The 18153-nt window shown below is 48.2% G+C and overlaps 1 protein-coding gene across 4 annotated transcripts in view; it reads left to right on the forward strand.

The window, feature by feature from the left end:
* The window catches only part of LOC138454413 (nuclear receptor coactivator 5-like), a 144483-nt gene that overhangs the window by 20175 nt on the left and 106155 nt on the right, over positions 1–18153 (forward strand). For all 4 annotated transcript variants that reach the window (XM_069607041.1, XM_069607040.1, XM_069607039.1 and 1 more), the window contains one exon: positions 22–102. In XM_069607041.1, coding sequence (XP_069463142.1) covers positions 22–102 — 81 coding nt within the window. The remainder of the gene's footprint in view (positions 1–21; positions 103–18153) is intronic.

Raw genomic sequence — 18153 nt, forward strand, 5'->3', positions numbered from 1 at the left:
TGTTTTTTTCTTTCTTTTTAGTATAAATCCGTACAAACCATATCCGAAGAGTGAGTTTTCTGGGCAGGATGGCTATTCAAAGGAGTTTGAGGAAGTCAACAGGTATGACTGGTTAAATAACTGCTTTTGTATTGGTTTCTTTCGCTATTTTGTGACCTCTAAAACTAAGTTATATTTAATTTTTCTAAACCTTGAACATGCTGAATGAGAATCAGCACCGGGGAAACATTCTGAAAGGCCACCCCTAATGTAATGAACAGGGGACACACACTAAATTGTACCGAAACTATCAAGTTAGGTGACTGAGCAGTAAGCCCTAGACTAGGAAGGATGTGGAGGTGGTGTATTGGGTCATTGAGACACGCACCGATCATTCTAATATTAAGTTGGTTACAAATACATATATTAGGCCTGAACACCCTTTGCAATGAGAATTTTACTAAATCCACAATATGCACATATATTCCCCCTGCGGCTTTTTATTTAAGAATACCAAAACTTTACTCCTAATATAGTTAGGATGGCAGTAAAAAACCAGCAACCTGTATGCAGTAAAATAAGTGAAAACAGGTAAGCATTGTAAAAGCAACGGCAAGTATTAAGGGAAACAGCAGAAACATTGATACTGTCTTCTAAAGTAAGACCCACGCACTTCAAATTCTTACCTATGTAAGAAAATGGGGCCTTGTACCTTAAAAGCCACAAGTTCCAGTGTTCACCCTTTGTAGTAAGGAGTCGTCGTACAGGTTAGTGTAATCGTTAAACGAATGCAAGAGAAGAGGTAAGTTGTTAAAGGTGTGTTTTTCAATATCCCACCCACGGAAAGCTACGGAGATCCTTGGTCTGAACTCCAAGAATAGCAGCCAGGCAAGGGAGAGTTTGTGTGAGGACGTTATTCCTGTACAACCATAAGGAAGGGTAGAAATTGGTATGCCAGCTTGGCCCTTCAATACCAACCCTGTAGTTTCTGAATCCACTGGCTGCACATACTGTGTTGTGTGAGACTGGGGTGGGGGGCTAGAGGGCGTGTAGGTGCAGTGGTTACTCTTGGCATCTGGATTGGGTCTGGCTAGTCAGTGGTTTTGCGCTGTTGAGGCTGTTTCTGTGGTTGTCAACTGGAAGCCTCAGGCATGACTGAATGAAGACTAGCATGACTGAAAACCTTAGGAGATCCCCTGGGTACATTGTGGGCAGTCTGAAGCAAAGTTCGCCATGCTTGGTCCTGCAAGCCTCTCTCAGTTCAGGAGAGCAGCAACATCAGGGGGTTGTGCTTCTCGTAAGCAGAGTCTCTGCAGAGTTCCAAGTAGGAACGTGTGCTAGTCACTCCACCACAGGCTGGTCCCAGGGCATTTCTGAAGGCTTCCAGGGGCGGCTGTCTGGACAGAAAATTCCTACTGGTCTAGATGGTGAAGCACAAATGAAGGACTTAATTGGTGTGCTGCAGCAATCTTGTGATCTTCAGTGAGCTGTACCCCTCAGTCGGGGGCTGTCCTGCTACGACCATCTGAATGGCTGCAGGAGTCATCCATTTATTTAAAACCAGCTACAGTTGCCCCCAAGCCCACTGATAGTAAGCATCTGCACCATTCAAACTGGCAGGAGCTGTCCATCGTCGACCGCCTCTGGCTCTCGCCCAGCAATAGAAACCAATTGACCAAGATTTGGACTTCAGACAGTCCCAGCTCTCGTAGCCAACCAAGGATGTGTGCCCCTGCTTTTCCTGGGAAGGGATTTGCTTGGGGTTTCCAGACTGCAGGCAGGTGGCCAAAGCACAGGGAGAAAACAGTTTGGAGTATGTGATAGTCCAAATGCCATTTTGTGGTAAAGTTCTTGCAAGAATAATAAAAACCAGTTTAAAAATAAGGTCGATTTGGTGGTTCCTTCCATCCATAGACTTAAATGGAACACCGCCTTTTTATAAACCTGTTCTAACTTTTGGATGCCAGTGAAGTAGTTGGGATTTCACTGGCCGCTGTACTAGGCACATCTGTTTGGGGGACACTTGTGGCTATACGTGCAGGAGAACTGTTCTCCATAGCAACATTCTGTTTGCACACCGCCCCTGAAGTGACACTGTGAGTGATTTGTTACTTGATGGTTGGTTATTTGATCTGTCCAAGATGGGCCAGTGGCAGCGGATACTGCACTTTTGTCTCGTGCACTGTTTCTCTGCTAGTGTGCCATATACAAGTGGCATGCCATGATCATTTAGCCAGTCTTATGTATCCTTTTTATTTTATTTTTTTTGGCTTTCTTCCTGCATTTGAGCCAGAATTGCCACATATGGAAAGCACTTTGATGGATAAAGCTTCTGCTTTCCTGAGAAAAGTTGGTTGGTTTGGCTGTATTTGCAGGTGGTGGGGACACCGTCCAGGTAACAACCATACCAAGTGTGCCTGTTGCTCGGTAGATTTTGGCAAGACACGGTCATGTATTATACAACCATAGCCCCTGTCTGTTTGGTGCACCCCTTCCCCACTTTTATTTTTATAGGTCTTATGACCAGGATGAAGAAGTACAATAAACTATGCAACTGCAAGTTACAATTCTGTTTTTTTTTTTTTTAAATTTTTAAACCAATCCGCCCCAAACCAAAAAAGGTATTCAAGCCATCCCACTCTTTTTACAAGCACGTGTGGCCATCCCACCCTTTTTACAAGCACGTGTGAATCCCATGTGTTCTACTATTCAACATTAATGTACTTTTCATATTGATATTTTATTTATCACGTTCGTAACCAAGTGTTTAAGAGCGCGGCAAGGGAGGGGAACAAGGGAGAACAAAACCGCGATCTTGCTAGGCCCAGTGATTTGAGAACGCGCAAGTGCATGGGGAGGGGAAAAAGTGCATGGAAGCGGGAGAAGTGGAAAGTGCGAAGCAGAGGAGAAACGGATAAATAATACATAATAAAGGCAACAAACAATGTTAGTGCAGCCAGCAATTTGCAAGTGCTACGTTTAAGGCAGCAGATAGGATAGGTCTGATAGTGCAGGAAGAAAGGGGGTGCACGGTGCCAAGAGAACAGATCAGCAGGGGAGAGGGGAGGAGCGAAGGCAGAAGGAAAGAGGAAGGTCTTGAGGTGCTTCTGGAACCAGAGATGGTTCTCCTAAAGTTTTGAGTGGCATGGAGGCAGGCCCCAGCCGAAGACTGGGCTAACCCCAGCTTGTTTCTTTGAAAGCCGACTGATCCTGAGGGAGTTGGAGGTAGAGGAGCAAAGAGCCAGAGAGGGGAGGTATTTACGGAGCGATAGCTGAAGGTATTTTGGACCCAGGCCCCAGAAAGCCTTGTGGACAATGCAGAGGGTTTTGAATTAAATACTTGCATCCACTGGGAGCCAATGGAGAGATTTCAGAGCTGGAGAGATACGATCCCAGGGCTTGAGGCCAAGGACAAGTCTCGCAGTCCTGTTCTGGATTAGTTGCAGAGGGCGTTGAGTAGAGGCTGTTACAATCGTCCAAGCTAGAGAGAACCAGAGCTTGGGATACCATGAGCTTCTGGGGGTAGGGGAGGAAAGGCAGAGTACCTCTGAGGTGGTGCAGTAGGAAACTTGACTTTTTAGAGACCTCAAATGTGGGCGGAGAAGGAAAGGGAGTCGAAGACGACCCCGAGGTTCTTAGCCTCGCAGGTGGGGGTAAGAGGAGGGCCAAGGGAGGCCAGCCAGAGAGTGAGGGGAAAGGATGAAAGGTGTGCCGATGAGGAGGATCTCCGTCTTTCTGGCATTCAGACAAAGATCATTGGCGGCACACCAAACTTCCATGGCAGTTAGGCAATCATAGATGAGATAAGGGGAGAGATGGCCGAGGGCAGCCTGAAAGAGTCGTCAACATAACACTGGAAATTGGAGCAGAAAGTAGCAATGCAGTGGGCGAGAGTTGCCAGGTATTGGTTGAAAAGCCAGGGCGAGAGGTTAGACCCCTGGGGAACACTACATGTAGAGAGGAAGATAAATGAAGGGAAAGACCAAAGTTGGAGCTGGGAGGGTCGATCTGAGAGGAAATAGGTCAGCCAGGCCAGAGCCTGATCAGTGATACCCAGGTTTTCACAGACGATTGAGCAGGATGGTATGGTTGACCGTGTCGAAGGCAGAAGAGAGATCGCAGAGGATGAGGAAAGAGGGAATGTTAGGCAAGGTTGGAGAGCAGATCTTCACTGATGTTCAGGAGAGCAGTTTCCGTGCTTTTGGCAGCTCTGAAGCCAGACTGGTGGTCATGGAGACAGCCAACAGAATTGGAATGAAGGTTAAGCTGAGAGATGGCCAACTTTTCCAGGCGTTTGCCCAGAAAGGGAGTAATGGAAATAGGGCGATAGTTAGCTGGACAAGAAGGATCAGCTGTGGGTTTCTTGAGAAGAGGATGCACAAAGGAGTGCTTCAGAGGGGAGAGGAAGGATCCTGCGGCAAAGGAGTGGTTGCAAAAATCAAGGGCCGGAGTGTCAATGTGGTCCTTGATTGTTTTAGAGGAACTAGGATGAACCTGTTTTGATGAGGCTTTCATAGATCTGACTTGTCTAACTACCTCGTCGGGGGAGAAAAGAGGAAGGACGAGAAGGATGGTGGGGGGGTGGCTAAAGGAGGGTCAGCAAGCACAGATGGAAAGGGGTGAGTGGAGAGGGTGCACAGGATGTCCTGGTTTTTTAAAATGAAGTGAGGGGCAAGGGCATTGCAAAGAGCCTTGGAGGCAACAGGAGGGGTAGAGACTGCAGCAGGGTTGGCCAGCTCCTTGCAGGCAGAGTTTAGATGCCGCAGAGACACAAGCTTGAATGTGGACTCTCTTCTTGGTGAGGACAGAGTCGGTATTGCCTTTGTAGCAGGCGACAGGCCAGTTTGTCGGAGGATGAACAGGAAGTCCTCCATTTCCTCTCAGCCGCCCTACACTTGAGTTTAAGTGTAGCTAGGTCCGAGTCATACCAGGATTTGCACTTGGCTTTGGACTTGAAACGGATCCTCATGACGTGGGCAAGAGCATCAAGCGTATCAGAAATTGAGTAGAGCAGAGGCAGGGCTGTGTCAGGATGTGAGACAGCAAAGGTGGATTGGGTAGGCGAGAGAGAAAGCCTACAGACCAGGCATTCAAAAGACTAGTAGGCCTGAGTGGGAATGATGGAGGCAGGAATCCACTCGGGGAAAGATCAGGGCTACACCCCCCACACCCTCAACTGGACCGGGAGGATCTGGGTGCTGAGAGGCCATGTCTCTAAGACAAAGGCTATCAAGGTCTAGTTGTCGGTTGTCTACTTTGGTTGTCAGGACTCCACTGTTCTGGCCCCTCCAGTGTTAACCTCTTCCAAAGACCGATATATTTATTTCTGGCATATGACGCATAGGTTTTCTATTCATACTTAGTCGAGAAAGGGTGTCCATGTGCAATGTATTTGGGCATGGTGTCTGATATTGCCGCAGAGATTCTTTCCATTGCTTATGATCTCACATATCTTCACCTACAAGTATGAAATTATTGGACCCCTCTTGTTTCCCAGAATCTCAAGATGCCTCGCCCCTACCCACCCACAGGCTAACGCTCATCAAACCTCCGCCCCCCTCCGATGCAAACCTTCTGCTTTTTCTCTCCCATCAGAGTTCACCTCGCTCGTAGCACAAAGCAGCCCGTTGGGCTCCCTTGAGGATCCCTACCCACCTCAAAAACATCCTAACCGCTACCTGTGCAATGTTTACGTACTGCCTTATTAGCAGTACATGAAATTAGTCACCTTTGATGTACTAACCCACCTATATACATAATCATTTCACGATTTGTTTGTTTTCTGTGCCAAGGATGGCATATGTCGCTGTTTTAAAACATTACTGAAAAATTAATAAATTGCAACTTTTTATGTTTGTAAACATTCTAATTTTCCTTGTGTTTGTTTTTAAAGAAAATCTTAATTTCCTTGTGTTCATGTCAAGAGCTAATTGATGGGTGCTACTTTAGCTCCACTGTTTTCTGAAGAACCCTACCATAATGACAAGGGTAGCTTTTGACTCCACTCTCTTCCCAAAAAACCTTTGCCTTACCCTCTCGAGTCAAGCCCCCTTAAAAAAAAGAGGGTTCCTTGCCTTATCCCATATGAGTTTGATTAGTGGCATCAGCTATATATTGAAGAGCAATGGGGAGAAGGATGATCTTTGTGGTACTCTGCAGTTGGATTCCCTTGTAGTAGATTTGAAAGGTTTGATCCAGACTGTTTCTGTCCTGTTAGGAAGGATTTAATCCATAGTAGGGCTGTCAGTGATTCCCGTTTCTTCTAGTCTCTCGATGAGGATTTTATGGTGGACTGTCAAATGCAGCAGAGAGGTCTAGAAGGATCAGAGCTGTGCTTTTGAGTCTGCATTAAACTTTAGATCATCTCCGATTGAGAGCAATGCCATTTCATCCCCCCCTCATCGGTCTGAAGCCTACTTGTGCTTGGTGTAACAGTTGGTGCTCCTCTATGAATGATTGTGGTGTTCTGTAATCGCGAGTAGTTTAACTGGGTAGGGGATTTTGGATATGGGTCAGTAGTTGGAGAGGTGTTCCACTTTTCCTGCTGTGTTCTTGAGGAGCAACTTGATGTATGCTGCTTTGAAAGATTGCTGTACTTTCACTGTTGAAAGTGATTGCCTAGGTTTCTGTAGTATTCCATGGGTGTTTTGTGAGTATTGATTTGTGTATGTCTGAGGGGGCATGGATTCATGGGGGTGCATGCTTTGTTGCTTACCAGCTTTACTAATATCTCTGCTGATAATTGGGGGAAAGTCCTGAGTTTGTTTTGGTGATCCTCGGGTGTCTGGGTGTGTCACATGTAACTTTTTTTTGCTTCATTTTTGTTTCATCCCCTCTCCTAATGAGACCGCGAGCACTTTTTGCTGTACTTCTGGACCTCTTTGCTTTAAATCCTGAATGAGTGGATCCTTTTCCACTTTCTTGTGGGCAGTCTTTTGGGACTCTGTTCGATGGAGCTGTTTTTTACTACTGCAGCACACAGCTCCTTATCGGCAGTGTTGCGGGGGACCCTTGGGGTCCTCCTTTAAGATTCTGTATCCTTAAGTAACTACAGTTAGTATCTGTCCCAAAACTCTATAGTTTGAGATAGGCACACACCACCTTCAGTGAGTGCCAAAGGGATACCTAGTAGCCCCCTTCTCTCTAATCCTGTGACTTTTTAGACAATCTTCTAGTTATGGCTGGTGGCAGTGGATGTGTTCTAAAAAAGATTGTGCAACATGTTATACCCTCCGGCTATGTACCAACTTGGAGCCCTCTCATTTTACTCGCCATTACTAGCGTGGTTATCCGTTGTTAGCCCATGTACCATTCTGGGAGGGGGAGGGTCTGTGTGTTGTCTGTGGCAAGAACCCTTGGGTATCCCCTCCTAGGCTCCAGTGTCTAGGCATGAGTCTTCCCCCCCCCCCCTCCCCCCTGTCCTTTGTCTGAGTGCCTGAATAGGACCAACTCCCACAGGTGGTCTGGCTGTCCTGAACTCCCTTTTCTGTTTAATGCTGATATATTGCAGAGGAATGTGTGCTGGAACTTCATAAAAGGCGAGACTTCTGGAGTGAAAAGGAAGTCCACGAAGCTGAAGTAACCGGCGACGCCAGCAGACTCTTTGCAACACTGTGAAGTGACCACTGCTGTCCTGACCCATTTTCTTAGCGACAGAGGAGCTCTGAAGAGGGCGGCTCCTTCCCTTTGGCTGGTGGGAACAGCCAGTCCCAAGACTACTTTTGATGTGTCCGGAGGTCCTTGGAGTTTCCAGAGCCGCAGAACCCCAATACCAGTGGACCTGCCCATTTCGAGTGCATAGTTGTGGAAAGGTCGATGTCCATATTTGCTGAACCCGTAAGGACCCTCCAGAGATCCGATCCAACTCTCCTAGACTCCTTAACCAGAGTGCAGGAAGCGAAGATTGACCGGACGATCTGTGTCCCTTGGTGCTGCAGAAAAGCCACCAAAATCGCAGTGAACAAGTTGCTGAGTTGTGCCACAGGTCCTCCCTCTAGACTGCTGCTGAGGGATGCCATCAATTGGCCTGCCTTCAGTCATCAGGCCAACAAATCTGGAGGTCTGGTCCAGAGCTGCAACATCGCAGACCATCCAGCATGAACATTTTCTTCAAACCTAAGGTACTGTGGGTAATAAGGTATTGCTTACCTGATTCCAAGAAGTCGCTCCAGAGCGTTCAGTGCACCCCCTCTTACCTCCGACTCAAGCCGCTGCTTGTGTCACTTCATAGACTCCTTTTACAGGTCTCCCTTGTTAATTGGTAACTTGCTGCTTCTATTATAGACTAGAAAAAATCCTCCGGAACCCTTTGTATTCTGCTGCTCGTCTCCGAACTGCCTTTAGCTAGGGTTATTGGACTTAAAAGACATGCTGTGCGAAGAAACCCTCTGTAGAGCCTTGAACCAACTGTTACACTAACACGAAAGTGTCCTTGTGTGCTCAAGTATTCCGACGTGTTCTCGGTCCTGAGATAATAGACTGCTGTAAGAGATGGAGATGTACAAACCACTGGGATAGCTTACTACCGGTATGACTTTAGGTAAATTCTCTTTAACTGCAAAGAATTTGAAAGGCTTGTAGCATGTGTGCTCATTAACCTACATCCCAGAGAACACAGCCCTACATTAAGTCCTCCATTGGCTCCCGATTGATAGACTCACTACCTTCAAAGCTATGTGCATTACCCACCGGGCCATCCACAACACCGGCCTGGAATTCCTTCAAGACAAAATCACTTGCTACCACCTCAAGGGTTCTTGGACCTCGCACAGCATCTCTAATGGTTCCACTGTATAACTCCTCATGACTGGGTGGATCATTGTTCTCTGTCCAAGCGCCAATCTTGAACTCCCTACCTCTAACGATTCGCAATATTCAAAACCACCTGGCATTCAGAAAGGCCCTCCAAACCTGGCTGTTCCATCCCTCCTCTTGAACCCTCCCCCTATAAACTAATCGCCAAACACAACATACCTATCTACCGATGCTGGCAGCGGCTCGCTGACTCCTGCCTATCGACACCCAGGGATACCACTAGCTTTCACTTGGGCACACTGTAATAAACTTTGGTCCTCCAGAGAAACACAACACTCCTACCCACCAATAACTTACAAATGCAAGTAGCTTTCCCTGAGGCACTCTGTAACATTGTCGTCCCTATCATCCTCCCCTCGTTCTCCCCCCACACCCACTCCCCGGCTCTCCTCCCTCCCGGCCCCTCTCTTGCTGCTCAAACTTTTAATCTAGGGAGAACTAGATAAGCGAGAACAGCCGTCCTCATTGGACAAAGAATACTGCAGTCAAATTCCATCCAAGCATACAGTACACATCTTACACCACGTCTGTGGACATAGGCCACAGGCACGGCCATTCATCCATGCACCTTAGCATGCAGCTATGGCTATGTCATTCTGGTCTAGCAGCACACATGGCCGCCCACACAAACCCCTGACGTAGTTAAACTCAGTATACAGCCACAATAGCGCTCGTTCCTCTAAACTGCCAACAGCACCCACCCACGTGCCTGACCTCCAGGCTGCTTACTGGAGCCTAGCCAGCTGAAGTCCTAAACATGGCAAAAATGCACACAAGCATCTTTAAATTAAACTCTTAAACTCCTATATATGGGCTGTGGTCACAGAGGGCGTTGCAACCACAAGCGCATTGAGGCCATACTAGTGGGGAACGGGCGCTATTTAAATGGAATTATTCTCGCTGCCATGAGCAAGTGGGAGATGGTTCTGCTTTGGTCCCTCGACATAGGGTGAAGTATCGTCCTCTGGTGCGTCCCCAATACTATTATTTTTGGAATCAGAGTAAGTGCAAATGTCCTTATTTTTGCCAAAATGTCCTTCCAGTAGACTTGTATTGTTGGGCAACTCCACCACTGATGCATCCTTCTTTTGACCAGTTATGCCAGCAGTAATCTGTGTTTTCGGGATAGATGAGTCTGGGGGGGGGGGGGCAGGAGGGGTGTCATATACCAAGGATGGCATTATTATGAGCCACCTTATCTGGCTGCACCTTGAGCTTTTATGGGCCCTCTTCCAGATGTGATGCCAGGGATTCACATGGTATGTCCCATTCCCAATTCTTACCATTTAAGCATATACAGGAGTTGCTCGCCCTCAGATCGATTTTCTAGAAGTCGACAAATTGGATATCCTTTACTCTCAATCTATCCTGCATTACGAATTCCAACTCAGTTGGGACCCTGGTACCAGCTTTCTTCGCCCCTCCATTAATAATCCAGCGTCTAATTTGCATACAATGGAAACGTTCAGTCTCTGGAAGAGTTTTTGTATAGTTACTCGAAGTATCAGCATTCCATGTCTCTCCCAATTTGCAAAAGCCCTCTTGTTCAATCCCAATGTAAAATTCCTGGTTCTGGCTGACCCGTTGTAAATCCTCCTGAGCCTGCTCCTCGGTCGCAGTGTTGTAGAGTGCAACTAGTAGTTTGGAGGCCTCCAGCCTATCTAGCTTCCTTTGAAAGGAAGGGGAAGGGCTTGAAAGGAAAGAGAAGGGCGATAGGGGAACTCACATGTGTCCAGTCTCCCATTTTGGATCTCTCCTCGTTTGTTTGGGGGGGGGTTCATAGAGAAATAGATCGCCCGGACAGACTTCTAGTAGGCCCCTACCTCTGTTCTGAGAGCCTGGAATACATAAAGTAATTTCTGGAGTAGGGTTAACTTCTAGTACACCACTCAACCAGGAAATCTGTGTCCAAACGTGTCAATTGTTCTTTGGCCTCTTTCCATAGTATAGGAAGATTGGCTTTTATCCTTGTTGAATTTTGAATCCTTTAACTCTCAGGAGTCCACCGACCATCACTTTCATGTCGGGGATTTTAAAGTTGTACATAATGGATCTAGAGATGCTTGGGCCCAACACAAACGCCTTCACTAGAGTTTCCAGGTATTTCCAGCCTATGCTGGCAAATGCCCTATGAGCATCTAATGCAGTGCGATCGGATGATATCTGCACTCCTCAGGGTCTTTCCCTGGTTTCAAGAGTAAAGTAGTTCATGATTGAGCCATGGATTCCGAGTTACTTTTTTTAAAAAAAGTAAATAAAGTGGGAATTATTATATGGGCAAGAGTCTATTATTTGTGTAGCCATCTCTGCCTGTGGCTTGAACATTTGGATGTGAGCTGTGATATAATTACGCATGGATAGTTTGCTTTGCCAACTGTAGTTTATTGGCTTTATAGCCCTTGGTGTAAAAGTGCTGTTTCCTGTGTGTATATATAGGATTGTCTGCGCCATTTTCTCTCGTCGCGTGAGCCAACGCCGTTCTCGCCAGCCGTAAATCTATTGGTTCTCAGATTCTGTTTGTGCTATTCCCCTATGTGGCCTCCTTTAAGGGAGCCCAGTGGGCAGCTTACTCCTTCTGGTAGTCTGTCAATTGCCCCTGCGTCCCACTGTCCAAAGGTGAAGGTCTCCCATGTGAGTCGCTGCAAAATAATTACACAGAGTTAGTGATGTGGGTTTTGATCGCTGTATCTCACAGGAGAAAATCATTCAGTCGCCAAGACAGTCTGCTAGGCTTGACTATTCTCCACAGATATGTTAAAGGTATTTGTACCGCGCACCGTCACCAACGGAATTGGTCCCCAGGTGCTCTGGCGGATCTGTAAACGATAAGGTGGGATGTGTTAGTAAGGTGAAGGAGGAGTAGGATAGCGAGAAGAGTGGTGTTCTGTTGGCAGCTTCAACTCAGTATACACCGGGTGCTGAGCTTTGGTGCGAGTATTGGATCGGTGTCAGTCTGTGTGTGCTGTTGGTCCGGTTTATGTGTTGTAGTGTTGTGAAGTGTGTGTGGCTTGTTGTGCGAGAGATGGTTGTGGGAGTTTTTTGATTGAGATAATGCAGAGTTTGAGCTTATATTGGTTAGTGGGTTACCTGACCTTTAGCATGCTAACATTCATAGTTTTGTCTAATTGTCTATAGCAATATCTTCACACTGGAATGTTGTGAAAGACCCATTGGAACGATCTCTATCGCCGTTACGGTATTATATAACAATAGCAAATCCGGCCTCGAACCCCTTGTGAACTGCTGATGTGTAATCCTGCTCCTTTGGGTCAAAAAACCTCCAGGCATCCATAAGTATTTTTTTAGAGCCCCTACTTGCAAAGTAAGCAGTGGGATATATACTCTAATTGAATAGTTGTGCTTGGGAGTAGATGAGTGTCCTGAATTACTGTGGCATCCTGGGACGACTATCTATGGATCACTGACTTTTGTTTGATTAGGGAGTTAAGCCCCTGAACATTCAAGCTAACAATTGCTAGGTCAGGAATCGCTATATGCACTTCGGGTTGGGACTATGCCAGTCCCAAAACTTATATATGGTGCACACAGTGCCTCAGTACGGCTCCATTGCAAAACCAAACACATCAATCCTTGTAAAATACCATTGACAAGGAATAACCTCATATGATCTATCACATTTTAGGGAAGGGCTTTTTTAAAGTTTGCCTTAATTTTCAGTTTTTTGTTTCTGAACTTCAAAGTATCCATTCTCTTACTGATAGCAATTTACTCAATTGCTTATTCAGTTAAGGTATTCAACTGCCACAATGTACTGAAAGTGCTAGTGCTCGAAGATGAGCACACCACGGTGAATGTTTTACTTGCCTCTGGTTTTTCATTGGTAAGTTTGTATACAGCCTAAATAAATATTTGCAGATGTTCTACTGAACTTGGAGTAAATAGTGCTCTGTGTGCTTAATTGAACCTTTCGCTACTCTCTTCCTAAGTGCGAGCACTGCTGTTCAGTCACATTATTGGTGCCTTTTTTTACCCGAACAGTGTAACCTCAATCTGTCCAAGGGTGTTTCTGACATTCCATCTCAAGTTATTAAAAGAGAATAAAAAATGCCTGTGCCGCACCCCATTTTAAATTGACGAGCAGCTTAAACACATTCTAATGGATCAGGCCTCCCTGTACTGACGCCATAGGGACTGATAAATGCCCAGAGAATAGATGAGGTGAATGTTGGGGAGAATTTTCATTTCTCCAGCATTTCTCTGACATGGATTCACGTGCTCATGAATATTCCCCGTCAGGCTGGGGAATCCTTGGTAAAAGAAAAATCAGTTTCATTTTGAACTTTCTCCTAAAAACCAATCACTGAGCTCTCGGTCATTCTGCCCCAGCCAATGAGTGTCCTCTACCCAAGCCCCTCTGGCAGCCATCTTCAGATTTTTACAGCACATTCAAGTGTTGGGAGTCCTTGTTCTTAGCTCGCAAGATTTTAGTGAGATTTCGCTTTTCGGTCAATCGAGCCTGTGTGCTCCAATCATCCTTCCGATTAGCAGAGATCCGTTTTGTGGATTCTTCAGTGCCCCTCGAGCGTATTTCGAGTTTCTATGTGGAAGCTTCCAGAAGATGCTTCAGGCCTATACCATGTGGATCATGTTGGGACGAGGATTCTCCCCTTCCCAAGCTTTGCCTTGACTGCGGTTTACAGAATGTCCATATGAACGACAAACCTTCCCAGTACCTGTACCCAACGCATAAGGAGGAGGATTGTGCGTTTTGCCGTGCTATCTCAAAACGCACATTGAAGGAGCAGCGTAAACGGCTGGAAGAGTGGCTGCAGGCCAAGGCCCTGCACCGGGTGGTTCCCAGGGGCATGCCTGTCCCCGATCTGGTAAAGCTGAGCAGGCTTCTAAGTCCTTTGAGGGCGCCCCTCCCGTGGGAGTCCAACAAAAGGTCAAGCACTGCGAGTCCGCTACCGTCGGGAGAGCTACTGCGGCGGGCTCTGCAACGGACAGGACGCACTGGACATCCCCCAGCTGAATCAGTCTCCAGTCAACGCTCTGGGTCCTCGGATCACACGGTTAAGCTAAAGGTGACCCCGGAGGCAAGGAGGCCACCCAAGGGTCCAGCCTACCCTCAGCAGGGAAGGCCAAAGGGGATTGAGGGTCCGTTCTGACCCTAAGGAGAAGCCCAAGCAGGACAAAGGTGTCTTGAAGGCCAAGCAGGACAGCTCCCCGAGACGTCCCCTCGATGTGAAGAAAGGGGTGGGGGGGTGTTGAGGGCCTCCTCTGCTGAGGAAGATGAACTTGTTTACCTCCAGATCATCCAGCAGGGCGATGGCAACAAGGGGTTGTACATAGTGGCCCATTTGGGGGGGACCTGAGTGGCTGTGCACCCTCTGGCAGCAGGGATCAGTCTCGAGTTGGCCCTACCATGGAGTAGGCTCCCCGCTCACCTGATCCCATGTTCCCATTGTTTGTTTTTACCATTGTTTTTTGGTGGTAATAAAGCTTGTGGCCAAAGTTTTTCCACCTTACCTGGCTATCTGGTCTCATTATTATGGTACTGTCATTAGTGTCACTTGTCACTCACCAGCACTGCTTCCATGCACTAAAACACTTCCAGGCTTTGTCACATGGGCCCCGGAGATGGAAGGCCCAGAGACATCTTTCTCTCGACCCTTAATACTCTGGTATCCGAGATAGAGGAGCGCTGGCGACCCAGCCACCCACTCCTCCTGCAATGCAGGAGCTGGCCACCCTGCGGAGGAACTGCCTGCCAAGAAGAGGCACCCAATGCCTCCTTGCCACCCTTTACCTCCTTCTACCCCACCCTGCTCAGGGGAGACAAAGGACGAGATGGTTCCACGCCATGATCTCCAGGGCTTCAGAGCGTTTCCAGCTTACACCGGAGAAGGAGAACTTCTTGTACCAGCACCGCGAGGCAAAGAGGAAGACCATCCTTCCGCTCCTGGATGACATTTGGGATGATGGACAGACTCGTGTGAAGAACCCTTCTACAGCCCAGCAAAGAGACTGGCTGAAGTACAGGGAGCCGGACTGTCTTCGGACTCTGGTCTCCGCAGCGGCCAAATAGAAATCCATCGAGCTCGACGTCTTCTGCAGCGTCCATCCCTCCCGACACCGAGGGGAAGAAGTTGGATGCAATGGGTAGGAAGCTTATCTGCTCTGCAGCGACTACCGTCAAGGCCGCCAACACCCATGCTATTGTGGCAAGATCCGACCAGGAGCTGTGGTTTTAAGCTCGCCCCCCTCCCATACAAGAGGGTAGAGGCCTTGGAGATTCTGGAGGGCTAAATGGCATCGGACCACGCCCTCAGGGTGGCCATGGACATTGCAGACACACGTTTCCGCCAGATGGGCAATGGCATTAGCCGTCACAACTTTCGACATGAGGTCCAGACAAGGGTTTTGGACATGCCCTTTGACGGGGACAATCATTTTGGGAAAGCTGTGGATGAGTCCCTATAGGCCCCCCAGGTAGACATGGAGATGGCTACAACAGCGACTGCTGTCTTTTGGTACTCGGGGAGGCAAGTCTAGCTGATCTTCGAGAGGTTTCGGCGGGGGCTCCTCTTACTGCCAACCCTCCCACTCCTTGGCTCAAGAAACCAACCTGGGCTGCTCCAAGACTTTCAGAGGATGTCGGCGACCGCAAGGTGGCCAGTCGACTTTGAAACAAGAATGAGCCAGCCAGGACGTCTGGCCTCTACCCGTGCACACCAGGCCCCCACCATGCACCCTGGTGGCAGGCCGGTTGGCGGACTTCCGTCAGCGTGTGGAGGACCATCCCCGCCGACTGTTGGGTGCTTGATGCTCTCGCCCAGCAACACATGCTAGAGTTCCAACTAAGTGTCCCCAATACCACTGGTGGCCCGGTACCACGTCCCTCAGCTGCTGGAGGTTTTGGCCATGTTGAAGGGGGCGATGGTGCTAGTTCCACATCGGCTATGGTGTACCAAAGGTTCTTCCTCGTACGAAAGAAAACCAGGGGGTGGAGGCCCATTCGTGACCTGCGGCGACTGAACAATTGCATAAAGTCCCAAAAGTTCCGAATGGTCACTCTGCAACATTTGCTCGGACAGCTGGAAGAGGGGCGCGGAAGTTCTGTCGTTGCGTACTTCCACATCCCCATTTACAAAGGACACCAAGTTTCTGCGCTTTGTCGTTCATGGGAAGCATTACCAATTCAAAGTCCTCCCATTCGGACTGAAGTCAGCGCCCAGTCTCTTCAAGTGTCTTGCGCTGGTGGCGGTCCATCTACGACTGCAAGGGATCCACGTCTACTCTTTCTTGGACGACTTGATGAGGACCGTCCGCCTACTGACACATCTGGGGTTCTCTGTGAACTATGCAAAGTCCTGCTTTACTCCATTGCAGGATGCACTCTTCTGGGCTCCTGGCTCAACACTGTCATGCCTGGCTTCACCGTCTGAAGAGGATAGCGGCCATCCTTGGCATGGTGCAGTGGCTGTTAGCACTGAAGATCGCCACAGAGAGGGCCATCAAGTCACTGCTCGCCATGATGTCGTCAGAAGGGTTTCCGTTGAGCGGTAAGGTGGTGGGGCGTGATGGACGCTTCCCTGGAAGTATGTGGAGCCCACACAGAAAATCTTCACGCCTATGGCTGCCGGAGGAGATGACGTTGCACATCAATGTTCTGGCGCTACGGGCGGTGTTTTGGGCCCTCAAGTCATTCCTGCTGTCCCTCGGGGGGCAATGTGGTGCGAGTTTTCACATACCACACCACCACAATGTTTTACATTCGAAAACAGGGGCACCAGATACCCAGTGCTCTTGCCACGAGTGGGAGTTTCAGCAGGACCAGGTGGACATCCTTTTCCTCAAATGAGGCAGTCCCCGTTTGCGACGAACACCAATTGCCGAGGTTCGCCAGCAGGTTCCCTAGCTGGGGAGCATGGGGGACGCATTCTCATTTCTTTGGGAAGACTTGTTTCTGTACAAGGTCCCTCTTTTGCCGTTGCTTCTTCGAGTCATCAACTTGACACCTCCAGTCAAGCAGCTGCCAGTGGTCGTGGATCTTCTCACCGGGAAGGCGGCTCCAACGATCCAGGATCTCTGAACCTGAAGGCCTCGCTCCTGCAGCACTAGAAATCGGTGGCTATGATCTTAGTGGACTGCAAGGAAGTCCTCGCCAAGGCTAGAGCATTGTCTACTCTTAAATGCTACGGACACAAATGGGAAGCATTTTATGATTTGGTAACAGTCACAGAAGATTGACCCCTTGCGGGTCACAGCTCAAGTGCTGCCATATTTGCTGTCATTGGCAAAATCGTGACTGGTCCATGCCTCCATTGTGCATCTGGCAGCTATTTCCCACTACACCAGGTCTCCAGTATGGTCTGCTCTGTGGTCGCACCGTCTGGTGAAGGTGTTCATCAAGGTACTGTTCCGCTTGTTCCCGCTGGTGAAGGCTTCGGCCTCGGCGTGGGAACTCAATGTGGTGCTGACCAGGCTTATGGGCCCTCCTTTCGAGCCTATGCATTCAGCTCCACAGGTTTGTTGTGGAAGACGGCTTTCTCGTGGCCATCACCTCTGCACGACGAGTGGGATATCTAGGCCCTGTCATGCAAGCAGCCTTGTCACGAGCCATGTGGCTCAGGCCTGAAGAACCTTCAGGAAGCCTCCAGAAAGAAATTAGACTAAATCCACCCTTGAGGGGCACTGAAGAATCCGAAAAACGGGTCCCTGTTGATCAGAAGGTTGATCGATGGAGCACAAGGCTCGATTGAGTGAAAAATAGTCACTCTTCCAAAAAGACAACTTAGTAAAAGCTTGAGAGCTAAACACAAAGACTGTATAGGATGTGGTCACGGTTGCCGCTGTGTACCTTAATGTGCTGCTCATGTAGATTTTGCCAGAACGTTCGAGCAGCAGTCATTTGCTGATAACTTTGTATTCTGTACAATTAACCACGTTCTCATTGCAAGCAATCTCTTGGCTTCTTTCCTTAGGGGGTTGTATTCATTCTGGCGTGAGCTTAAACAGGGACTTGCCTTCACTAGTCAGGAAAAACCACAGGAAGGTGTGAGAAAAATGTCCCACTCAGGAGATAAAGTCCTAAATCCAGCAAAAGGGCTGGGGTCTCTATGGTGGCAGGAAATTGGCACATAAATGAAAATTCTCCCAACACCAAGGCATCACAAATATTGTTCTTTGTAAAAAAAAATACATAGAAAGTGGTTGTGTTGTCCAAATTAAATACCATAATGCGTCTTGCCTCACGTAGTGAGGTAATCCCAATTGCCTATTCCTTACCAATGTAAAGCAGCAAATTAGGGAAAACTTTGGTCCTTGTATAACTACTGTACAGCCCTGTTGCCACGCATCCCACCAACCAATAAAATACTTGCTCTGGAACACAGT

Source organism: Ambystoma mexicanum, chromosome 1p (genome assembly GCF_040938575.1).
Source record: "Ambystoma mexicanum isolate Mex_15411 chromosome 1p, UKY_AmexF1_1, whole genome shotgun sequence".
Classification (NCBI taxonomy): domain Eukaryota; kingdom Metazoa; phylum Chordata; class Amphibia; order Caudata; family Ambystomatidae; genus Ambystoma; species Ambystoma mexicanum.